This window comes from Plecotus auritus (assembly GCF_963455305.1).
Source record: "Plecotus auritus genome assembly, chromosome: 9".
NCBI classification, from domain to species: domain Eukaryota; kingdom Metazoa; phylum Chordata; class Mammalia; order Chiroptera; family Vespertilionidae; genus Plecotus; species Plecotus auritus.
In genome coordinates this window covers 91,866,625-91,888,134 of record NC_137783.1, presented here as the reverse complement: position 1 = coordinate 91,888,134, position 21,510 = coordinate 91,866,625, and the positions used below count along the sequence as shown (strand labels likewise).

The following is a 21,510-nucleotide window of genomic DNA, read 5'->3' as shown; positions in this document are numbered from 1 at the left end:
GTGACTGGAAATATAGTATTTCTTGACCTGGGTGGTGGTTCTACTTTATTCACTCTACGGTTATTAATAGATGTTAATAGTTCTTAATATGTGTAAGTTAAGCTGTACAAATATGCTTTGTGAATTTCTGTAAGCACATATTTTATAATTTTAAAAAATGTTAAGGAAACCTTTCTGCTTTAAAAAATGATCATGTACTGGTTTATAGAATTGTTTGTTTTATATTGTGCTGTATCATTTTGTAGACTGTTTTTAAAAATAGATTATATTTCTAATTTTTTTCATTCTCATTCTTCTTTGAGACCTCTTATTATTTTATTACACTTAGTGATACTTTATTTTTAAGAACAGTTTTAGATTTAAAAAAATTGATTAGAGAATTGGGAGAGTTCCCTCCCATATAACTACCCCCATGCTACCTCATTCACAGTTTCCCCTATTATTAACACCTTACAATACTGTGGTACATTTGTTACAGTTAATGAATCAATGCCTATACGTTATTCAATAAATCTGTTATTCAGATTTCCTCAGTTTTTACTCAATGTCCTTTTTATGTTCCAAGGTCACAATCCAAAATTCCAAGTTACATTTACTTTTATTGTCTCTTTCCGTTTCTCTCCGTTGTCATAGATTCTCAGATTTATTTTTGACAAAATGTTTATATGGAAACTTCACAATTTGGGGAAGTATTGCTCAGGTGTATTGTAGGATGCCCATCTACTGGAATTTGATGGGGTTTTTTTAAAAAACATTTTTTAAAATTGATTTTTAGAGAGATATCAACCTGAGAGTGGAACATCGATTGGCTGCCTTCTGCACACTTCCCATTGGGGATTGAGCCCAAAACCCAGGCATGTGCCCTAACCAGGAATCGAACTAGCAACCCGTAGGTGCATGGGACGACACCCAACCAAGTGACCCACACCAGACAGGGTGTCTGATGTTTTTCTTATAATTAGCCAGGGTTTATGTGTTTTTTTAGAGGAAGGTTAGAGAGGTGAAGTGCCATTTTTATCACATCATATCAAAAGCATAAGCTATCAACATAATTTAGGACTCTCACTGAAATAGTATTTGTCAGCATTCTCCACTATAAAATTACTACTTGTGGCAAGTGGCCCCACCCACTGCCACTTGCCGCTCTGTACTCTTGAAGACAGTCCATATTTGTAGCCCACACTCAGGGGACAGGGTGTTACTCTTCCCTCCTTTACGTACAGTACTACATAGGTTATTTGGAATCTTCTGCAGGAGAGACTTATTTGTCTCCTCCAATTTTTTATTTACTCAACCATTTCTATCAGTGTGACTCAGATATTTATTTTATATTTGTGGTTATAATTCAGTACTACTTTCTATTGTTGCTGAAATTGTTTGAACTCTGGCCATTGGGAGCCCTTTTCTTGGGTTCCTGTGCCCCTTTGATGTGTCCCCATTGATGTGTTTGTTTTCAGGATGTCCTTAATTTCAGGCACTACAGGATGCTCCAGGCTCATGTTGTGTATTTCCTGCCCCAGTCCTAGAAACTTCTTCCTTCATCAGTATTTCCAGATCTGCATTTTAGTCTTCTTTAAAAGTATCAGATTTATGTTTTTATTAATCATCTCTATTTTTGTATGTGTGTTTTCCTTTATTATTTTTAAGATTTTAAAAAATACGTTTTTATTGATTTTAAAGAGAGAGGGAAAGATAGAAATACTGATGGATCAGTTGCCTCCCACACACTCTGGGGATGGAGCCTACAGTCTGGGCATGTGCCTTGACCAGGAATACAACCTGTGACTTCTTGGTGCATGAGTCTACACTCAACCATAGAGCCACACTAGCTGGGCCTGTTTCCCTTTTTATCATGCAATCATATCTTTTCTTTTCTTTTGAATAATTCTGTTTTTACTAATGCTTGAGCTGAACATAAAAATCAATATATTTTTAGATATATAGATATTATTGTAGATAATATGTGGATATTAATTTTCAAATAAATATGGTTGGTTCATTTTTTTTATTGTTGACTTTCTTTTTTTCTCTTTAAAAACTTTTTTTAAACCAGAAGATACCAGATCAGAAATTCAATTGACATCTCTCTCTTTCTCCTCCACTCTCATCTTTAATTTTCTACCTGACAAATAGAAAATCTGAGGAAATGACTTATGTCTGGCCTTGTCCAAAAGCCAAAAAGCTAGTTCATGTCCTTTAAGACCCAAGGATTATCACCTTAACAAGAATTCCCTAAGTAAAGAGAAAAAGTAAATAATGGCAACCGAAAATTGCCCAAACCCAGAAAATCCCAAACAGCAACTGAACTTGAGCAGACGTTTCCTTCTTTTTTAAAAAAGTGTATCTTTATTGTTAAAAGGAGGACAGATATACTCCTTTTGATAGGGGGGGGGGGGGGGAACCTATAATCTAATAGAGCACCTGAATTAATCTGAAAATAATATTATTTTAAATCTTAGAATACATATACATATGTGAATAGGGGGTTAATTTTCTTATATAAGAATAGGGGATTAAGTTTTTCTTAAGTTTTCTTTTCAAGGCCTGTGCGAAGCTATTAGGGAGGTGACTCAGCTGTGAATCCAGCAAGCAGAACGGAGAAGCATGGTCAGGCCAACCCATCAGGAGTCAAAACATCATCTCGTCAACATCATCTCATCACCTGATAACTGATGACTTCTGCGGACCTTCAGCTGCATTCCGTTCCCTAGCCCCAGCCCTTATAATCCTGTCCCCTGCACCTTGCTGGAAGGCAGGATTTGATGCTGTAAGCACCCTGCCTTCTTGGTTGGCGAGCCTTCTCAATAAACGCCTAATGTGATTCAACCCTGCCTTGGTCATTGGACACAGTCATAGGCATCCCGAGTCTACTCCAGGGTTTCCCGGTAACACATTTCCCCCCACCCATAAACAAAAGTTTCTTCACACTTCAGACCACCACCCAACAATGACTTGTCTTTAACATCTAGTCTTTTCTTCTTTTTTAATTGCTCTTTCAGGTGCTGCAAAACACAGTTTCAGGTGCTGCAAAACACAGACATTCAAAACTAACCACAAGCTATCAAAACTAGAGGGCTTTGCCAAAGAAGCCAGGTTCCAAAAATGCACCTAAAATTTATCACTGAACAAAAAAATAACGAGATTAGAGGTCAGGAAAGTGGTGGCTTAGAGAGGCAGTCTGGAAGGGGCAGGAGGGAGGCCTTCTATTGCTGATTTTCAATTTATTTGATTGTGGTCAAGACTGCTCAATATGTTGATTCTGTGGAATTTTTATTGATACTTATTTTGTGGTCTTATATGGATAACATTTTGTTTCATATGTATTTAATATTTATTGTTAAAAGTATTAAATATGTTCCCATTTTCCCCCCATTGACCCTCTCCATTCCCCCCACCCCCACCCCAGGCCTTCAGCACCCTATTGTCTGTGTCCATGGGTTAGGCACAGTGTACTAGGATTCCTACAAGGTCTTTGGTTAATTACCTCCCACCCACTCACCCTCCACCACCTTCCCTCTGAGATTCCACACTGTTTCATGCTTCCATGTCTCTGGATCCACTCCGTTCATCAGTTTACTGTTACTTAGATTCCTTATAGGAGTGCAATCATGTGATACTTATCTTTCTCTGACTGACTTATTTCACTTAGCATGATATTCTCCAGGTCCCTCCATGCTGCATCAAATAGTAAATTATTCTTTTTTTTTTACTGCTGCATAGTATTCCACGGTAAAAATATACCACAACTTTTTTACCCACTCACCTACTGATGGGCACTTGGGCTGTTTCCAGATCTTAGCTATTGCAAATCATGCTGCTATGAACGTAGGAGTGCATACATTCTTTCTGATTGGTGCTTTGGGTTTCTTAGGATATATTATTAGAAGTGGGATCACTGGGTCAAATGGGAATTCCAGATTTAATTTTTTGAGGAAGCTCCATACTGTTTTCCATAATGTTTGCACCAGTCTGCATTCCCACCAGCAGTGTACAAGGATTCCCTTTTCTTCACATCTTTGCCAGCACTTGTCATTTGTTGATTTGTTGATGGTAGCCATCTGACAGGTGTGAGATGATACCTCATTGTAATTTTGATTTGCATCTCTCAGATGATTAGTGACTTGGAGCATTTTTTCATTTGTCTCTTGGTCATCTGTATGTCCACTTTGGAGAAGTGTCTATGTAGGTCCTTAGCCCATTTTTAATTGTGTTGTTTGTCTTCCTTTTGTTAAGTTGTATGAGTTCCTTATATATTTTGGATATTAACCCTTTATCAAATGTATCATTGCCAAATATGTTCTCCCATTTCGCTTTGTTGATGGTTTCTTTTGCTGTGCAAAAACTTTATTTTGATGTAGTCCCATTTGTTTATTTTCTCCTTGGTTTCCTTTGCCTTAGGAGATGTATCTGTAAACATATTGCTACAAGAGAGTCTGAGATTTTGCTGCCTGTGGTTTCTTCTAGGATTTTTATGGTTTCACAACTTACATTTAAGTCTTTTATCCATTTTGAGTTTATTTTTGTGTATGGCATAAGTTGGTGGTCTAGTTTCATTTTTTTGCATGTATCTGTCCAATTTTCCCAGCACCATTTATTGAAAAGTCTGTCTTGACTTCATTGTATTCTCTTGCCTCCTTTGTCAAATATTAATTGAACATAATGGCTTGGGTCGATTTTTGGGTTCTCTTTTCTGTTCCATTGATCTATATGCCTGTTCTTGTGCCAGTACCAGGCTGTTTTGATTATGGTGGCTTTGTAGTATAAATCTGGTATTGTGATCCCTCCAACTTTGATTTTCCTTCTCAAAATTGCTGCAGCTATTTACAGTCCTTTTTGAGTCCATATAGATTTTTGGAGTATGTGTTCTAGCTCTGTGAAATGTGCCATTGGTATTTAAATAGGGAGTGCATTGAATCTGCAGGTGGCCTTGGACAATATGGACATTTTAATGATGTTGATTCTACGGGAGACCCAGCTGGAAACCGCAGGGCCCCCGTGAACCTCTCTGAGGTTGTGAGGATGGACCACTCTTATGCCTCCATGGCCCAGCCCCCCAACACAGTTGCCCAAATCTCCTGGACCCCTGACTGTGATCCCCTGGAGCTAAAGCTAGAGGCAGCTGCTTCTCTTGGGTCCTGGGACACGTTCCCTGCCAATGGGTGGTCTTCCGTCTTTGAGCCTATCACTGATGAAGATTTAGCCAAATATGGCTGTATCTGACCCTCAACCCTGGGAACCACAGCACCTCCCAGCCAAGCAACAATCTGGGCTGGCCCTGTCCACAGTCAAGATGCTTTATCTCCTAGAAATGACCCATTTCTTAAGCTGCCAGATGTTTCTACTACTATGCCAAGCAGAGATCCCAGTTGCTAGCCAAATCAACCTCCCCATTGGGGCAGTTGCCCTAGAATGCTGTGGTACCTCTCAGGGATGCTCAGCCCACTCCTAGATGCCATGGATACGGCTGGTTTTGATATCACCTTCAGGATCCCTCCCCTGCCATGGTGTGCCTTGATAAGGAGAACATTCTGAGATGTTCTAAACTAAATTACAGCAGGAGATAGATGATAGATAGATAGATAGAGCTGTTAGTCTATTAATGGCTTGGAGCCAGCTAAGAAAGGAGAGCTCACATTCCTGTGGCTGTCTTTGGAAGTTGGGATTAATTTCCAGATGACTAGTTCTGCAGATTATTAAAGCACTGGTTTCCACTGGACATGCTGCAGCCAGAACTGAGCCCAGGAGCTTCTCTCTCTCCTGTTGCTCTGACACACCTACTTTCAGGCCACTGCTCAGGCTGAAATGAGACAGTTTACCCAATGAGTCTGTCAGCCAGTACTACCTCAGGGATGTTTGTAATTTTTGAAATAATTTGTTTTCATTGATTTTAGAGAGAAAGAAAAGGAGAGGTATAGAGAGATAGAAACATTAATGAAAGGGAAACATCGATTGCCTGCATGACCCCACTGGCGATGGAGCCCACAACCCAGACATGTGCCCTGACTGGGAATGGCACCAGGGGACCTTTTAGTTCATGGGTCAATGCTCAACCACTGAGCAACACCACCAGGTGGCATATTTGTAATTTTACTTATGTCTTATTAAAGTTGCTATCCCCAGTGTGTAACTGCACAATTAAGAAAGGTAAAATTCTTAAAATGCATTTAAAGATATTTTTTATTGATTTTTTTACAGAGAGGAAGGGAGAGGGATAGTTAGAAACATCAATGAGAGAGAAACATCGATCAGCTGCCTCCTGCACACCCCCTACTGGGGATGCGCCCACAACCAAGGTAAATGCCCTTGACCATAATTGAAGCTGGGACCCTTCAGTCTGCAGGCCGACACTCTATCCACTGGGCCAAACCGGTTAGAGCTAAAATGCATTTTTATGTTTTTTATTTTTTCACTTTACTCAACACCATTTAATGTATTAACGAACAGCTTTTTTAAAACTCAAAATAGGAAACCACACAGTCTATTAATACATTTAATACATTCATAAGACTTAAACAACAAATACATTATTTATGCTACAGATTTTCAGTCTTCCTAGGACAACACAAGAAACACAGTACTCAAATTGCATGTTTTAACAAGAGCAACATGAAATCTCATTTTGACACAAAGACAGGTTAAAAATACAATAAAATCAGCACCAGCAGATTTCCTTAAATCCCCTTCCTATCTGACTCTGGAATTCTCTCTGCTACCTTACATACCAGCATTCATTCTTCAATATACAAAAAAGTAGATATTTAGAGGTATATCACTAATGAGTACTACAACAGGCTCTTCTCTCTTGGGGAGGCCTGAAGCCAACTCTTTTGCTGAATGTTGAAGAGGGGTACAAGGTTGGGTGAAACTTAATGCATAGTGAGACAGCTGTGGTGGGTTTGTGTTATTCACTTCATTCTGCAGAGCACAGGAGTTGAGCTCAAAGGTTAGCATAGAAATATAAGATGCCAAGAAATATCCCAACATTATTTTCTTCTTTTTTAAAAAATTTCTTTATTGATTAAGGTATCATATATTTGTGCTCATCCCCCCCCCCCTCAACATTATTTTCAAGAGAAAGATTGTACTATTGTCTCTGAAGAACTTATAAAGATGCCAGGAGGAGATATTGAAGTTATCAAGTTAAATGAGAAAGAAATCAAAACCGTATGTACAATATAACCTCAACTATGTAAAAACAAGCCAACCCAAAGTTGAAAATTGAAAACGTTAAGTTAGTGATTGTGTTTAAGTAGTGTATCTGCAGTGACCTTTTTCTTCCTGTTACTTTTCTGTCTTTTCCGAAATTTTCTCTACAGATTTTTAAAAAACTGCTACACAAAAGGAAGCCTGATGGCTTGAAGTCCAGCCTATAAGAAAGTATTTGTACATTTATAAAACGATAAAACATGCCAGGCTACTCTCTGGAGTAACTTCCCAGGGCTGTGAGGGCTTCGGCGCCTCCTCCAGCCAGGTGCAAAGTGTCACCAGATCCTGCCTAATGAAAAATGTTGAGCCAAACAGAAGTGTCATGGATTTACAAAAAGAAACAGAAATAGCCACACTCGGCAGAAACTCAGTTATACTATGGCGGTATCTCCTTCATACTAGAGTTTACAGAAGAACAGCTATTTTCTCCTATCTTCTCTGCAAATGTCAAGTTTCAAAAGACCTATCATCATGGTAACTGTAAAAAGCTAATCCTGGGCTAGAAAAAGTAATAAAACGGCACTGGAACAATAGTAAACAGACAAGAGCACAAAATTTAGGAAATTATAAGAAGTGCTTTCTATAAAAATGATTCTCATTAAAACACTTATTTACTGTACACACTCTAAGGTCCCCCGTTTTCCCCTGCAAAAGGGGGCAAACCTCCCAAACCCTTTCTACAAAAGTATCCACTGGTTTGCTCACTCAGCAAACACTGATGACGGCTCATAATGGGAGAGGCACTGGGGGGTCGAAGGGCAGACAGATTTGTCCCTGCCTCAAGGTCACCTCAGTCTTCTCAAAGCAGGAGGCAGCGGACACATCGCCAGCCACAATACAGCAATTAAAGGCAGATGCCACTGCTTTCTGCCAATCAAAGAATGGGCTGTAATTCTCACTGAATTATTTACACAAAGCTTCTTCCACAGAAGAAGCTTTCCCTTCACAAACTCTTCTAGAGAGGGCAGACATTACATTTTGTGACATTTACTCCTAAACATCCCAATACCTAGTGAGGTCTTTTAAGCAATGGAGCATTTGACACTCTAAGAATGAGACCTTGAAACTGAGAATAAGTGACCAGTGCTATATCTAGATTAAGACTAGCCTGTTCCTTCAACAACTGAGGGTTAGGAGTGCAAATTTCAATTAAAATCTTTAGTCTCTTCCATCCGTTGATTTTCAGTATGCTCCTGTGTCCGCTGCTCCTGGTTTTTCTTCACAGTTGCCTGGTCTTCCAGGTCTTCGTAGAGCGATCTCACAATGTCCAGTCTCCTGAATTGTCAGGCTTGACGAGGCTTCGGACAACCGGAAGGCATCGCTGTTTTAGGGTACACACTGGTAGTGTGAAATTGGCAAAAACAGGCTGTCCATCGACATTGAGAGATGGCACAGCTAGTTCAATTTGGTAAACCAGAAGCCGTCAAATGTCCCAGCATCGCAGAAGACCCAAAGGTGCCCTCGGTAGCTGTGCATGTGGCGGTCGTGCCCGGTGGCACGTGGGGTAGGGATGCGGCTCGCTGTGAAAGTGGAGCCACACAGGACCCACGATGCCCGGGCTGTGGTTCCAGATGAGTTGGGACATATCGCAAATTCACCGAGCTCAGCACAGGCCCGGCCTCCTGGCCTCCATCTTCTCCATGGCATCCGCCTCCCCATCCCACAACCGACTCTCCCCCTCAAATGCGTTTTTAAAAATCTGAATGATATAAAAAAAGATATAGCTGTTAAAAACAAGAAAATAGGGCCATATTGGAGTCACTCATGCTAGGCAGCACCTCACCAAACCAAGACTTAACTTAATGACACTCTCCCAGAAATGGAATCCAAGGCAGTCAATCAGGACTCGCCTGACGAGCATCAGTTAGGTAATCTGCCTCATGGGCCCCTCCAGCCCCTAAAGCAGTGGTCGGCAAACTCATTAGTCAACAGAGCCAAATATCAACAGTACAACAATTGAAATTTCTTTTGAGAGCCAAATTTTTTAAACTTAAACTTCTTCTAATGCCACTTCTTCAAAATAGACTCGCCCAGGCCGAGGTATTTTGTGGAAGAGCCACACTCAAGGGGCCAAAGAGCCGCGGTTTGCCGACCACTGCCCTAAAGGAAGGTAACCGTGCAATAAACCACCCAGGTGTTTGCCTTGTATGACTTCCTGCTTCTGCCCCTTTGTGCCTGTGAAGGCCTTTCCTTTTGCACAGCTCCCGGGAGCTGCTTCCCACCTGCTCCATTGAATGCTGCCTGATTTGAATCCTTCGACTTTTAAATGACCTTAGTTTATCTTTTAACAATCTAAAACAAAGTGATTCAGAAAAGTTACAAAGTAAATGGACAAGCAAAACGCTATGGTGCAAATACAAACAGAAAGCAGGAGTTATGGGGCTAAAATCAGGCAAATTAGAATTGAGGTTCAAAGGCAAGTTTCACTATGCAAATATGGCCGTCATTGAATACCCATGCAATATTGGTAAGGATAAATTACAGAAAATAAAACAGGTTAAAAGAAACAGATTAAAAATAGGATATTTTTATGTGACATTGTGATTTATAATAGGTATATATATTGGGTCTTCATCCCTGTTTCTGGCACAGAGCTCCTAAAACCCTTGGAAATTCCTAAGAGAGGAGAGCTACACAGGTTTTCCATTTCAAATTCACCATTTTGCCCCCAATTACTATCACCTTACAGTCCTGTGGTACATTTGTTACGGTGAATGAACCAATGCCTATATGTTATTCAATAAATCTGTTATTCAGATGTCCTCAGTGTTTACCCAATGTTCATTTTATGTTCCAAGGTCACATCCAAAATACCACATTACATTTGGTTTCTCTTGGCTGTAAGAGATTCTCAGACTTGTGTCTGACAAAACGTTTATATAGAAACTTGACAATTTGGGGAAGTGTTGCTCAGGTATATTGTAGGATGCCCATATATTGGAGTTTGTCTGATGATTTTCTTTTTGTTTAAAATATTCTTTAAAGTTGATTTTTATTTTTTTGACTTCTTTTATTGAAGTCACAGACCAGGTGGCCCAGGACCGTGTCTCCACGCTGGGCCAGGAGCTCAGGCCGCAGAGCGTGGGTCCTGCCTCAAGCAGTGGCTGGATGAATCCCGGACCTCTGGCGCCCCAGGCTTAGTAGCTACAGGACGCAGAGTGCCCTTCACCGCAGGCTTTTACCAGGAACCAGCCTGCCCTGGGCCGTGTACCCAGAACCCAGGTAACAGAATGCCCTCTGAAAATGCATTTCAAAATAGAGACCTTTCTCCAGAACCATAAAAGCCAAAATAATGCAAAATATTTCTTTAGGAAAGGCTGATCAAAATGACCCTTAACATTCAAAACAACGCGGACCGGCTTCCTGTCTCCCCCAGACCTCCCGCCGCAGGTCAGTTGTTCTCCATCTGCTCTAGGTCCAGCTCCCCTGGCCCAGCGGGGACACGCCCTCCTCGCTGGCGCTGCCCCAGTCCCCCGGGTCCCCACCAGTCCCCAGGGTCCCCACCGCTTCCGCTCTCCCGGGAGGCCCACAGGCTGGGGCTGGCAGGCCAGGGTTAAAGTTGGATTTTTAGAGAGAGAGTGGGAAGGAAAGAGAGAGAAAGAGAGAGAGAGAGAGGTCAATGTGAGAGTGGGACATAGATTGGCTGTCTCCTGCACAGCCCCCATTGGGCATTGAGCCCAAAATCCAGGCATGTGCCCTGACCAGGAATAGAACTTGCAATCTCTTGGTTCATGGGTCTACACTCAACCATAGAGCCACAATGGCCGACCTTGTTTCCCTTTTTATCATTTAATCTTATCTTTTCTTTTGCATAATTCTGGGTTGTTGTTTTTTTTTTTTGTTTTTTTTACTAATTGCTTGAGCTAAAAATAAATAAGAATCGAGTTTTAGATATAATAATATATATTTCTATAGATGTTATGTGGATATTAATTTTCAAATAAATATGGTTAGTTCAGTTTTTATTGTTGACTTTATTTTTTTCTTTAAAAACGTTTTTTAAACAAGAAGATACCAAATCAGAAATTCAATTGACATCTCTCTCTCTCTCTCTCTCTCTCTCTCTCTCTCTCTCTCTCTCTCCTCCACTCTCATCTTTAATTTCCTCCCTGACAAAAAGAAAATCTGAGGAAATGACTTAGGTCCAGCCTGTCTGAAAGCCAGAAAGGGAGTCCTTTCAAGACCCAAGGATTATCACCCCAACAAGAATTCCCTAAGTAAAGAGAAAAAGTAAATAATGGCAACGGAAAATTGCCCAAACCTAGGAAATCCCAAACATCAGCCGAACTTGAGCAGAAGTTTTTTCCTTTTTTAAGTAAGTGTATCTTTATGTTTATCTTCTCCCTCGCAACCCCCCAATCACAAACAGAAGCTTCTTCACACTGCAAACCATGACCCAACAATGACTTGTAAAGCATCGAGTTTTTTCTTCTTTTTTAATTGCTGTGGTTTTTTACTAATAAAGTTTGAGGTGGAAAACACAAAGGCATTCAAAATTAACCACAGGCTATCAACACGAGCATGCTTTGCCAAAGAATCCAGGTTCCAAAAATGCACCTAAAATTTGTCACTGAGCAAAAAATAATGAGATTAGAAGCTGGGAAAGTGGTGACTTAGCCAGGCGGCCTGGATGGGGCGGGAGGGAGGCCTTTTATTGCTGACTTCCCATTTTATTAGATTGTGACCAAGCGGGTTCTCAATATGTTAATTCTGTGGAATTTTTATTGATCTTTATTTTGTGGTCTTATATTGATAACATTATGCAAATGTTTCATACGTATTTAAAAGCACTTTCCGCCCTAACCGGTTTGGCTCATTGGATAGAGCGTCGGCCTGCAGACTCAAGGGTCCCAGGTTCGATTCCGGTCAAGGGCATGTACCTTGGTTGTGGGCACATCCCCAGTAGGAGGTGTGCAGGAGGCAGCTGATCGATGTTTCTCTCTCATCGATGTTTCTAACTCTCTATCCCTCTCCCTTCCTCTCTGTAAAAAAATCAATAAAATATATTTAAAAAAATAAAAATAAAAAAAAAATAAAAGCACTTTCCATTTATTATGTGGTTGCAAGTTACATGATCAAAGTTGTTACAGTTGTTCAAACTTTCACAGCATCTACTCCAGAGATCACCACGGAAGGGCAATGATGAGATTACTATGGCCCCAGTATAAAGCCAGGCCCAAGAGGATGTGGGCTGCATTTGAAGGCTAGCTCTCAAGGGGATACCGTCTCTCTGGATCCTGCAGTACCTTCACCTGGAATTGGGATTTCGCTGGTGGAAAGTAGGTCACTTGATTTCTGCTATTTGTGCTTGTGACCAAAAGAGCTTTTTTCCCTATTACAAATTTGCAGAACTGACTATAGTTTTATATTATTTATGACTGAGAAATATGTATCTGGATATCATTCCCTAGAGTTAAAGCAAGTTTTTATTTTATTTTTTAAAATACGTATCACTTGATTTTTTAGAGAGAGAGAGTAAGGGAGAGGGACAGAGAGACAGAAACATCAGCAGCCCCCTGCATGCCCCTTACAGGGGATGGAGCCCACACTCCCGGAATTCATCTGGGGACCTCTTGGTTTATGAATCGACACTCAACCATTGAGAAACACTCGCCAGGCTAAAAAACAAGTTTAAAAATAAAAACTTGTGCCCAGCCAGTGTCCTCAGTGGTTGAGCACTGACCCATGAACCAGAAAATCACCATTGGAAGCTCATATTTCGGGTTCTATCTCCAGAAGGCAGGTGATCCAGGATTCTCTCTCATTGATGTTCCTGTCTCTCTCCCCCTCTTCCCTCCTCTTTGAAATCAATACAAATACATTTAAAAAACAACACAAAAAAACTTTTTCAGACTTGTGGGGTTACTTTGTTTCTTAATATTTTCTTGGTAAAAATCACAAAAGATTTTCAGCAAAAAGCCTGGCATTTAGGGAGCTGATGACTAATAAGTGGGTTTCTTGATCTGGTTAAAGAGTGAATCAATTGGAAGGGACGTGGAAAATAAGTGAGATAAAAGCGAGGTTTTAAATTAGGTATGGGGTATTAGAATGGGGAAGGTGCTGGTTGAATTAGAGTTGAGATGGGACATGGTTTTGCCTGACCTCCAGTACAGCATGTTTCATTCAGAGGCTGAATCTGTAAAGAAAATCCTTTTCTGGGTCCTAATGTATCATAATTTGGAACCAAGATTTTACAATAGCAGAAGGCAAGCACTTTGTTGTTGTTGTTTTTCCTTTAAAGCATAAAACTGTAGAAAACAATGACATGTTCTATCAGAAAGCAACTTTTTCCTGGTAAGGTATCATTTATTTAAGCAAAGTACAAATATTATGTGTATTTCATTTTTTGACTTCTCCTTTAGGGCCTTGTATGTCTTATTTTTTAAATTGGTTTCAAAGACGAAGGGGGAGGAGAGAGAGAGAAACATCAACCATGAATGAGAATCATTGATTGGCTGCCTCCATGCCCCACACTGGGGATCCATCCCCCAACTTGGGCATGTGCCCTTGACCAGAATCGAAGCCAGGACCCTTCCACTGAGCCAAACTGGCTAGGGCTAGATTTTGTTTTGCAAATGGGACCTGGACAAAGTGAGATGACTAACTAGGCCCCTCCTCCCGAGATCCCATTGGATGGGCAATGAGGAGATTACTATGGCCCAGGTATAAAGCCAGGCCCATGAGGATTTAGGGCTGCATTTGAAGGCCAGCTCTCAAGCAGATACCATCTCTCCGGATCCGGCAGTACCTTCACCTGGAATTGGGATTTTGCTGGTGGAAGGAAGGTCACTTGATTTCTACTATTTGTGCTTGTGACCCAAAGAGCTATTTTCCTATTACAAGTTTAAAGAACTGACTATAGTTTTACATTATTTATGATTGAGATGTATGTATCAGGCTATTATTCCCTTTAGTTAAAGATTTTATTTTATTTTTTAAGTATGTTCTAATTTTTTTTTTAGAGAGAGAGGAAGTGAGAGGGAGAGAGAGGTGGAAACATCAATGAGAGTAAAACTGATCAGCAGCCCCTTAGTGGGGATTAAGCCCACAATCTGGGCATGTATCCTGACCGTCAGTTCATCTGGGGACCTCTTGGTTCATGGATCAATGCTCAACCCCTGAGCCACACCCACCAGGCTGGAAAACAGTTTAAAAATAAAAACTTGTGCTCAGCCAGTGTACCTCAGTGGTTGAATGTCAACCCATGAACCAGGGAATAGGCTTTGGATGCCCAGATTTCGGGCTCAAACCCCAGTGTGTGGCTTGCAGGAGGCAGCCGATCCAGGATTCTCTCTCATCATTGATGTTCCTATTTCTCTCTCCCTCTCCATTCCTCTCTGAAATCAATAAAAATGTACTTAAAAAAAACACACACACACAGAAAAACCTATTTTTTAGACTTTGCGTTATGTTTTTTTCTTAATATATTTTTGGTAAAAACCACAAAGGTAAAAGCCTGGCGTTTAGGGAGCTGATTTAATAAGCGTGTTTCTAGATCTGGTTAAAGAGTGAATCAATTGGCAGGGACTTGGAAAATATGTGAGATAAAATCAGAGTTTTTTTGTTTGTTTGTTTTTTGTGCTGACAGTTATTATTTCCTTGAACTTCAGCTGTTTTTTTAAAATATATTTTTCTTGATTTTCAGAGAGGAAGGGAGAGGGAGAGAGAGATAGAAACAGCAATGATGAGGGAGAAGCACTGATGGGCTGCCTCCTCAGGCCCCACACTGGGGATCGCCCACAACCCAGGCATGTGCCCTGAGTGGGAGTTGAACCATGATCTACAGGTTCATGGTTTGATGCTTAATCACCAAGGCACACTCCCCGGGCCCTATATGTATCCTAACTTGGAATCAAGATATTAGAGTAGCAGAAGGCAAGGACTTTTTTGTTGTGGTTTTTGCCTTAAAACAGTTCAAAACAATAACATTTTATAACGGAAAGCAACTTTATCCTGAAAAAGTCTCATTTATTTATGCAAAGTACAAGTATATTTGTATTATATTAATTGACTTCTCCATTACGGCCTTGTATTACTTTTTTTTTTTTATTTCAAAGAGAAAGGGGGAAGAAGAGAGAGAGAAAACACCAATGTTGAGAGGTAATCATTGATCGGCTGCCTCCTGAATGTCCCCCACTGGGGATCAAGCCCACAACCCAGGCATGTGCTCTCACTGGGAGTCGAACCATAATCTACTGATTCATAGGTTGATGCTTAACCACGGAGGCACACTACCCAGGCCACCTATGTACTTTTGAGAAAATGATCTATTTTAGTTTTCAAAAGCACTAGCAACAAGGTGTTCATAAGATTAAACTTAATTTTTTTAAAACTTTCCCTAGTGCATTTTCACGTGTCCCCTATTTTATCATACAGTGCCTATTTGTACTTTTCACGCTTATGTCTTTTCACTTCTACTGTTCTTTCCTAAGAATCAAGTTTTAGAATAATTTCTATTAGGTGTTAGGTGTGTGTGTGTGTGTGTGTGTAATTATTTACCAATATTCTGTGTTCTTGTCTTCCTGTTTAGCTTTTAAACTTCCTTGAGGAGACTCTCCGCTATTTGGGGTGAGGAGCCATCCAGGCACTGAAGCCTGTGACTCAGGAGAAGCCTCAGAGACTCCAACACCCGTACAGGGGAGCCTCACAGAGCTGCAGGCTGAGCCTGGCAGCGCCAAGTGTCCGCTCCCTGGGAACTGGTCCATGTCCTTCAGGCACAAAAAGTACTGACCAGCGTGGGTCCCACTGGTGAGGCCGAAAGCCTGGAAAAGGCTTATTTGTCAAACACTCAATCTGAGTGACTGCGTCACAGACACACCAAAACTTAAAAAAAAAAAGAATAGAGAAGACATTGCTCCCTCATTCACAGGTATCTAAAATATCCGTAAGAACCTGGGACTCCCCTGCTTACATTGCAGCCATGATGTCTAATGAGCCAAGTGGGATAATCATGACCTTCCACCCAACCATGGAAGAATTTAAAGATTTCAACAAATATATTGGTTACATGGAATCCCAAGGTGCTCACCGAGCTGGCCTGGCTAAGGTCATTCCACCCAAGGAATGGAAAGCCAGACAGACCTATGATGATGTCAATGACATCTTAATAGCCACTCCCCTCCAGCAGGTGGCGTCTGGGCGAGCAGGTGTGTTCATTCAATACCACAAAAAGAAGAGGGCCATGACAGTGGGGGAGTATCGCCTGCTGGCCAACAGTGGACAATATCAGACTCCACCACACTTGGATTTTGAGGATCTGGAGCGGAAATACTGGAAAACGCGCCTGTACGATTCGCCCATATATGGCGCTGACATCAGTGGCTCCTTATTTGATGCCAGCACTAAACAATGGAACCTTGGCCACCTGGGAACCATCCAGGACCTGCTGGAGCAGGAGTGTGGGGTTGTCATCGAAGGCGTCAACACACCCTACCTGTACTTTGGCATGTGGAAGACCACCTTCGCTTGGCACACGGAGGACATGGACCTTTACAGCATCAACTACCTGCACTTCGGGGAGCCCAAGACGTGGTACGCGGTGCCCCCAGAGCATGGCCAGCGCCTGGAACGCCTGGCCAGGGAGCTTTTCCCGGGCAGTTCTCGGGGCTGCGAGGCCTTCCTGCGGCACAAGGTGGCCCTCATCTCGCCCACTGTCCTCAAGGAGAATGGGGTTCCGTTCAGTCGGATCACTCAGGAGGCTGGAGAGTTCATGGTGACGTTTCCCTATGGCTACCACGCTGGCTTCAACCATGGCTTCAACTGTGCGGAGGCCATCAACTTTGCCACCCCGCGATGGATCGACTATGGCAAAGTGGCCTCTCAGTGCAGCTGCGGGGAGGCCAGGGTGAGCTTTTCCATGGACGCGTTTGTGCGCATCCTGCAGCCCGAGCGCTATGAGCTGTGGAAGCGCGGGCAGGACCGGACTGTTGTGGACCACGTGGAGCCCACGGCGATGGGCAGCCAGGAGCTGAGCGCCTGGAGGGAGGGCCGGGCGGCCTGGAGATCTGCGCTGGGCCTGAGGCACCTCCAGCCCCGTCGGGCCACGCACACCCCTCGATCAGTGGGCACGGGCCGTGGGTCCCGCCGCCACCGCGGCAGCCGGGCCCCTGTGCGCCAGCCATCCCTGCGCCCCTGGCTAGCCTCGGGTTCTGCCTCTGCCGCCCAGCCCGCGGCTGCCGCTGCCTTCTGCTCCTTGAAGCCCGACCCATCCTCACAGCCAACCTCGGGCCCATGTGCCCAGGATCTCCAGCCAACTGGCACACGTGGTCGTGGTCGTGGGAGTGGTCGTCGTCCTCGGGAACAGGGGACTCAAGAGTCGATTGTTCAGGCCCCGGCTAAGAGGCGCCGCCTAGTGGGCGCAGTGCACACAGCTCCGGATCCCAAAGCCCAGCCTGTGCCTGAGGAGAAACCCTCCAGGGACAGCCCAGCACCGCTGAGCACTGGTTGCCAGCATCCTGTGTATGCTTCAGGGTGCTGTTGTGCCCCTGACCTTCAACCCTTGGGGCCCCCATTGGATCCCGATGAACCGATGCACCCTGGCCCGTGCCTGCTATCTCTGGACAGTATTCCAGCCACTTTCCCTGACAATGTCCCACTAACTCCTCACTGTGTCACTGGGACTCTGAGATCCTTCCCCACAGACCCTGCTGGAAACCCCATGAACTTCTCTGAGGTTGTAAGGATGGACCACTCTTATGCCTCCGCCACAGTTGCCCAAATCTCCTGGACCCCTGACTGTGATCCCCTGGAGCTAAAGCTAGAGGCAGCTGCCTCTCTTGGGTCCTGGGACACGTTCCCTGCCAATGGGTGGTCTTCCGTCTTTGAGCCTATCACTGATGAAGATTTAGCCAAATATGGCTGTATCTGACCCTCAACCCTGGGAACCACAGCGCCTCCCAGCCAAGCAACAATCTGGGCTGGCCCTGTCCACAGTCAAGATGCTTTATCTCCTAGAAATGACCCATTTCTTAAGCTGCCAGATGTTTCTACTACTATGCCAAGCAGGGATCCCAGTTGCTAGCCAAATCAACCTCCCCACTGGGGCAGCTACCCTAGAATGCTGTGGTACCTCTCAGGGATGCTCAGCCCACTCCTAGATGCCATGGATACGGCTGGTTTTGATATCACCTTCAGGATCCCTCCCCTGCCATGGTGTGCCTTGATAAGGAGAACATTCTGAGATGTTCTAAACTAAATTACAGCAGGAGACAGATAGAACTGATCGTCTATTAATGGCTTGGAGCCAGCTAACAAAGAAGAGCTTACATTCCTGTGGATGTCTTTGGAAGTTGGGATTAATTTCCAGATGACTAGTTCTGCAGATTCCTAAAACCCTGGTCGCCAGTGGACTGTGGTTTTCACTGGACATGCTCAGCCAGAGCTGAGCCCAGCAGCTTCTCTTACTCTGCAGCTGTGACACACCTACACACTGCTCATGCCTCTGCTCATGCTGGATCTAGACAGTTACCCAATGAGTCTGTCAGCCAGTACTGCCTTGGGGATGTTTGTAATTTTTTAAATAATATGTTTGTATTGATTTTATAGAGAGAGAAAGGGAGAGGCGTTGAGAGATAGAAACACCTAACTCCGGGAGCCTCCGCTTGTTTACACGTGGGCTTTCTGGACCACTGCCCACAGCCAATTTCCAGGCGCATACCTTTCTTCATTCAAATTCTGCTCCTATCCCAGAGCTGGCCTCCACCTTCTCTAACCCCTTTGCCTACAGACCATGTAAATTTCTTTTAGATTAACTCTTTTTTTCTCCCCTCCCCCCTATTTGATGTATAAAAAGCTTGCAAGACTCTGGAACAATGGGCATGCTGTCTTTTCTCCCATGCTGCTGTAGACTCTATGCCTCAAGATTGGACTTGTTTTTGGCGAGCATTTTGGTTAATAAAACCTTACTTACAAAAAGACTTTCAGCTGTGGCAGTGAAATTTTGTTTTATCAGCCTCTAGGGTCCATAGTTATTTGGGGGCAACATTAGATGATTCTGAGAACCTAGCTGAGTCATATCTGAGCCTCTGAGTCACTGAACACGGTACAGCCACAACTGAGCCCAGGAGCTTCTCTCTCTCCTGCGGCTCTGACACACCTTCTCCCAGGCCACTGCTCAGGCCTCTGCTCAGACTGAAACTAGACCGTTTGCCCAATGAGTCTGTCAGCCAGTACTGCCTCGGGGATGTTTGTAATTTTTTAAAGAATATGTTTTTTGCCCTGCCCGCATAGCTCAGTGCTTGAGCATCTACCCATGAACTAGAAAGTGGTGGTTCGATTCCCAGTCAGGGCACATGCCTGGATTCAGGGCTTGATCCCCAGGAAGGGGCGTGCAGGAAACAGCCGTTCAATGATTCTCTCTCATCATTGATGTTTCTATCTCTCTTTCCCTCTCCCTTCCTCTCTGAAATCAATAAAAACATATTAAAACAATAATAAATAAATAAAAGATACGTTTTTATTGATTTTAGAGAGAGAGAAAGAGAGAGGGATTGAGAGATAGAAATGTCCATTAGAGAGAAACATAGATCGGCTACATGATCCCACTGGGAATGGAGCCCACAATCCAGACATGGGCCCTGACTGGGAATGGACCGGGCTCATGGGACAACACTCAACCACTGAGCCACACGGCCGAGCGGAATATTTGTAATTTTACTTGTGTGTGTGTGTGTGTGTGTGTGTGTGTGTGTGTGTGTTTAATTCTTGGTGCTTCCATTTATTTCCTCTCAGAAAATATTTAATTAAAGGATCTCCTTTAATTAACCCATCACAGTTTGTGGCAAGAATTAAAAAACCAGGTCAATCCATAGTCTCATTTCAGTTCAGGAGCAAGAAGTTGTCGCTCAGAGCACCAGGGAGTAAAGGCAGGGATGGGGAGGGCTCAGCTCCCCTCTGCTGGAGAGGAAAGTGTGGGGAATAGGGCTGGGCCAGCCTCCCAATTAGAGGTTCTTGAGTCAGGAAGTGGGAGCGTGAACACATCTTTCATCACTCAGTCCCCACATGGCAGCTATCTCACACTTTAGAAGCCGAGAGAGACACATCAGAGCCCTGGGCATAGCTCCCTCCTTTTCCACCTGGGCGCCTCCTCCCCCTCACAGTTCCAGCCACAGCTGTGAGCAGAACCAGGCCCCCAGCGATGCCCATGATGATGAAGGTCTGAGAAGGCGGCTCCCCTCTCAGTGTCAGGGGCTCGGGCAGCCCCTCGTGCTGCAAGTAGTGGCACGTGTTTCTCTGCTCCTCTCCAGGGGGCACCCCCAGGGCCGCCCACTTCTGGAAGGTCGGGTCCCCCGCAGGCCTGATCTCTACAAGCTCCATGTCCTGGGTCTGGTCCTCCCCATCACGCTGCCAGGTCAGGGTGATGTCCGCAGGGTGACCTCACAGTCAGAGATGGGGTGACATCCATTTAGCGCTTTACAAATATTAACTCATAGAACTGTCATACTAATCGTATGAGGTTGATGTCTAAAACATAATAAGCATTATGGAAATGTTTTTAGATTTCAAAATGAATGAAATACACATAGCAATAGATCTGATCAGTTAAAATAGGACTGAGGAAAATTTTCAGCCTTATCAATGAAATTGAAAGAATGAAATTAACTGGATTACGCTACTGTCTCATAAAATCAGGAAAAAACAAACTTACCTAAAGTAGCAGGAAGAAATTAATAAAAACATATGCAGAAATTAATGAGTTAGATAAATTATAAAAGAATATAACTGGGAAATTTTTAAAAAGCTCAAATAATATAGATAATTTTCTAGAAAAAAAATGAACTAAACCTGATTTCAGAAGTTAAAAAACTTCTATGTAAGAAATATCGAAACACATCAAAAGATCTGCCTTTTCCAAAACCACCAGTACCAGATGATACCACAAGGAAATGTGTGAAACATTTGAAGAGCAGATATTTCCAAATCTACTTGGCATAGGAAAAGAAAAAAAATTCAAAGTTTTAAGTAAACACTATGTTGATAGAAAAAAATCGAAGAATTGCATAATGAGAAAAATTAATAAAGTTATTTATGAATAATGAGCTAATACAATCTAACTATAATGACTAAACGGATTTATTCCAGGAAGGCAATGATGCTTTAACATAAGGAAATCAGTAACATAACTTATCCTATAAGTAGATCCAAGGAGAAAGTTACATGACCATTTTCAGATGCTGATAGGTATTAGACAATATTCAACAGTCTTGTTTTAAACGCATCCCCACATAGGAACCAATGGATACTTCCTTAAAATGAAAACACTTTCTCTATTTATATAGTTAGCTATTTTAGCCCCAAAGCCAGCAT

At 42.9% G+C, this 21,510-nt stretch overlaps 1 protein-coding gene and 1 pseudogene across 2 annotated transcripts; one reads left to right on the top strand and one right to left on the bottom strand.

The window, feature by feature from the left end:
* Positions 1-8,351: 8,351 nt before the first annotated feature.
* On the bottom strand, positions 8,352-8,848 carry LOC308233597 (von Hippel-Lindau disease tumor suppressor-like; annotated as a pseudogene). The gene has a single exon. The product of its transcript is annotated as a von Hippel-Lindau disease tumor suppressor-like (transcript).
* Positions 8,849-16,126: 7,278 nt separating this feature from the next.
* LOC308233596 (lysine-specific demethylase 4D-like) lies at positions 16,127-18,073 on the top strand (the record flags this gene model as incomplete). The annotated part of the gene is made up of 1 exon (XM_080640590.1): positions 16,127-18,073. The coding sequence occupies one exon, from the start codon at positions 16,127-16,129 to the stop codon at positions 18,071-18,073; it is 1,947 nt and encodes a 648-aa protein (XP_080496716.1).
* Between the last annotated feature and the right edge of the window lie 3,437 nt (positions 18,074-21,510).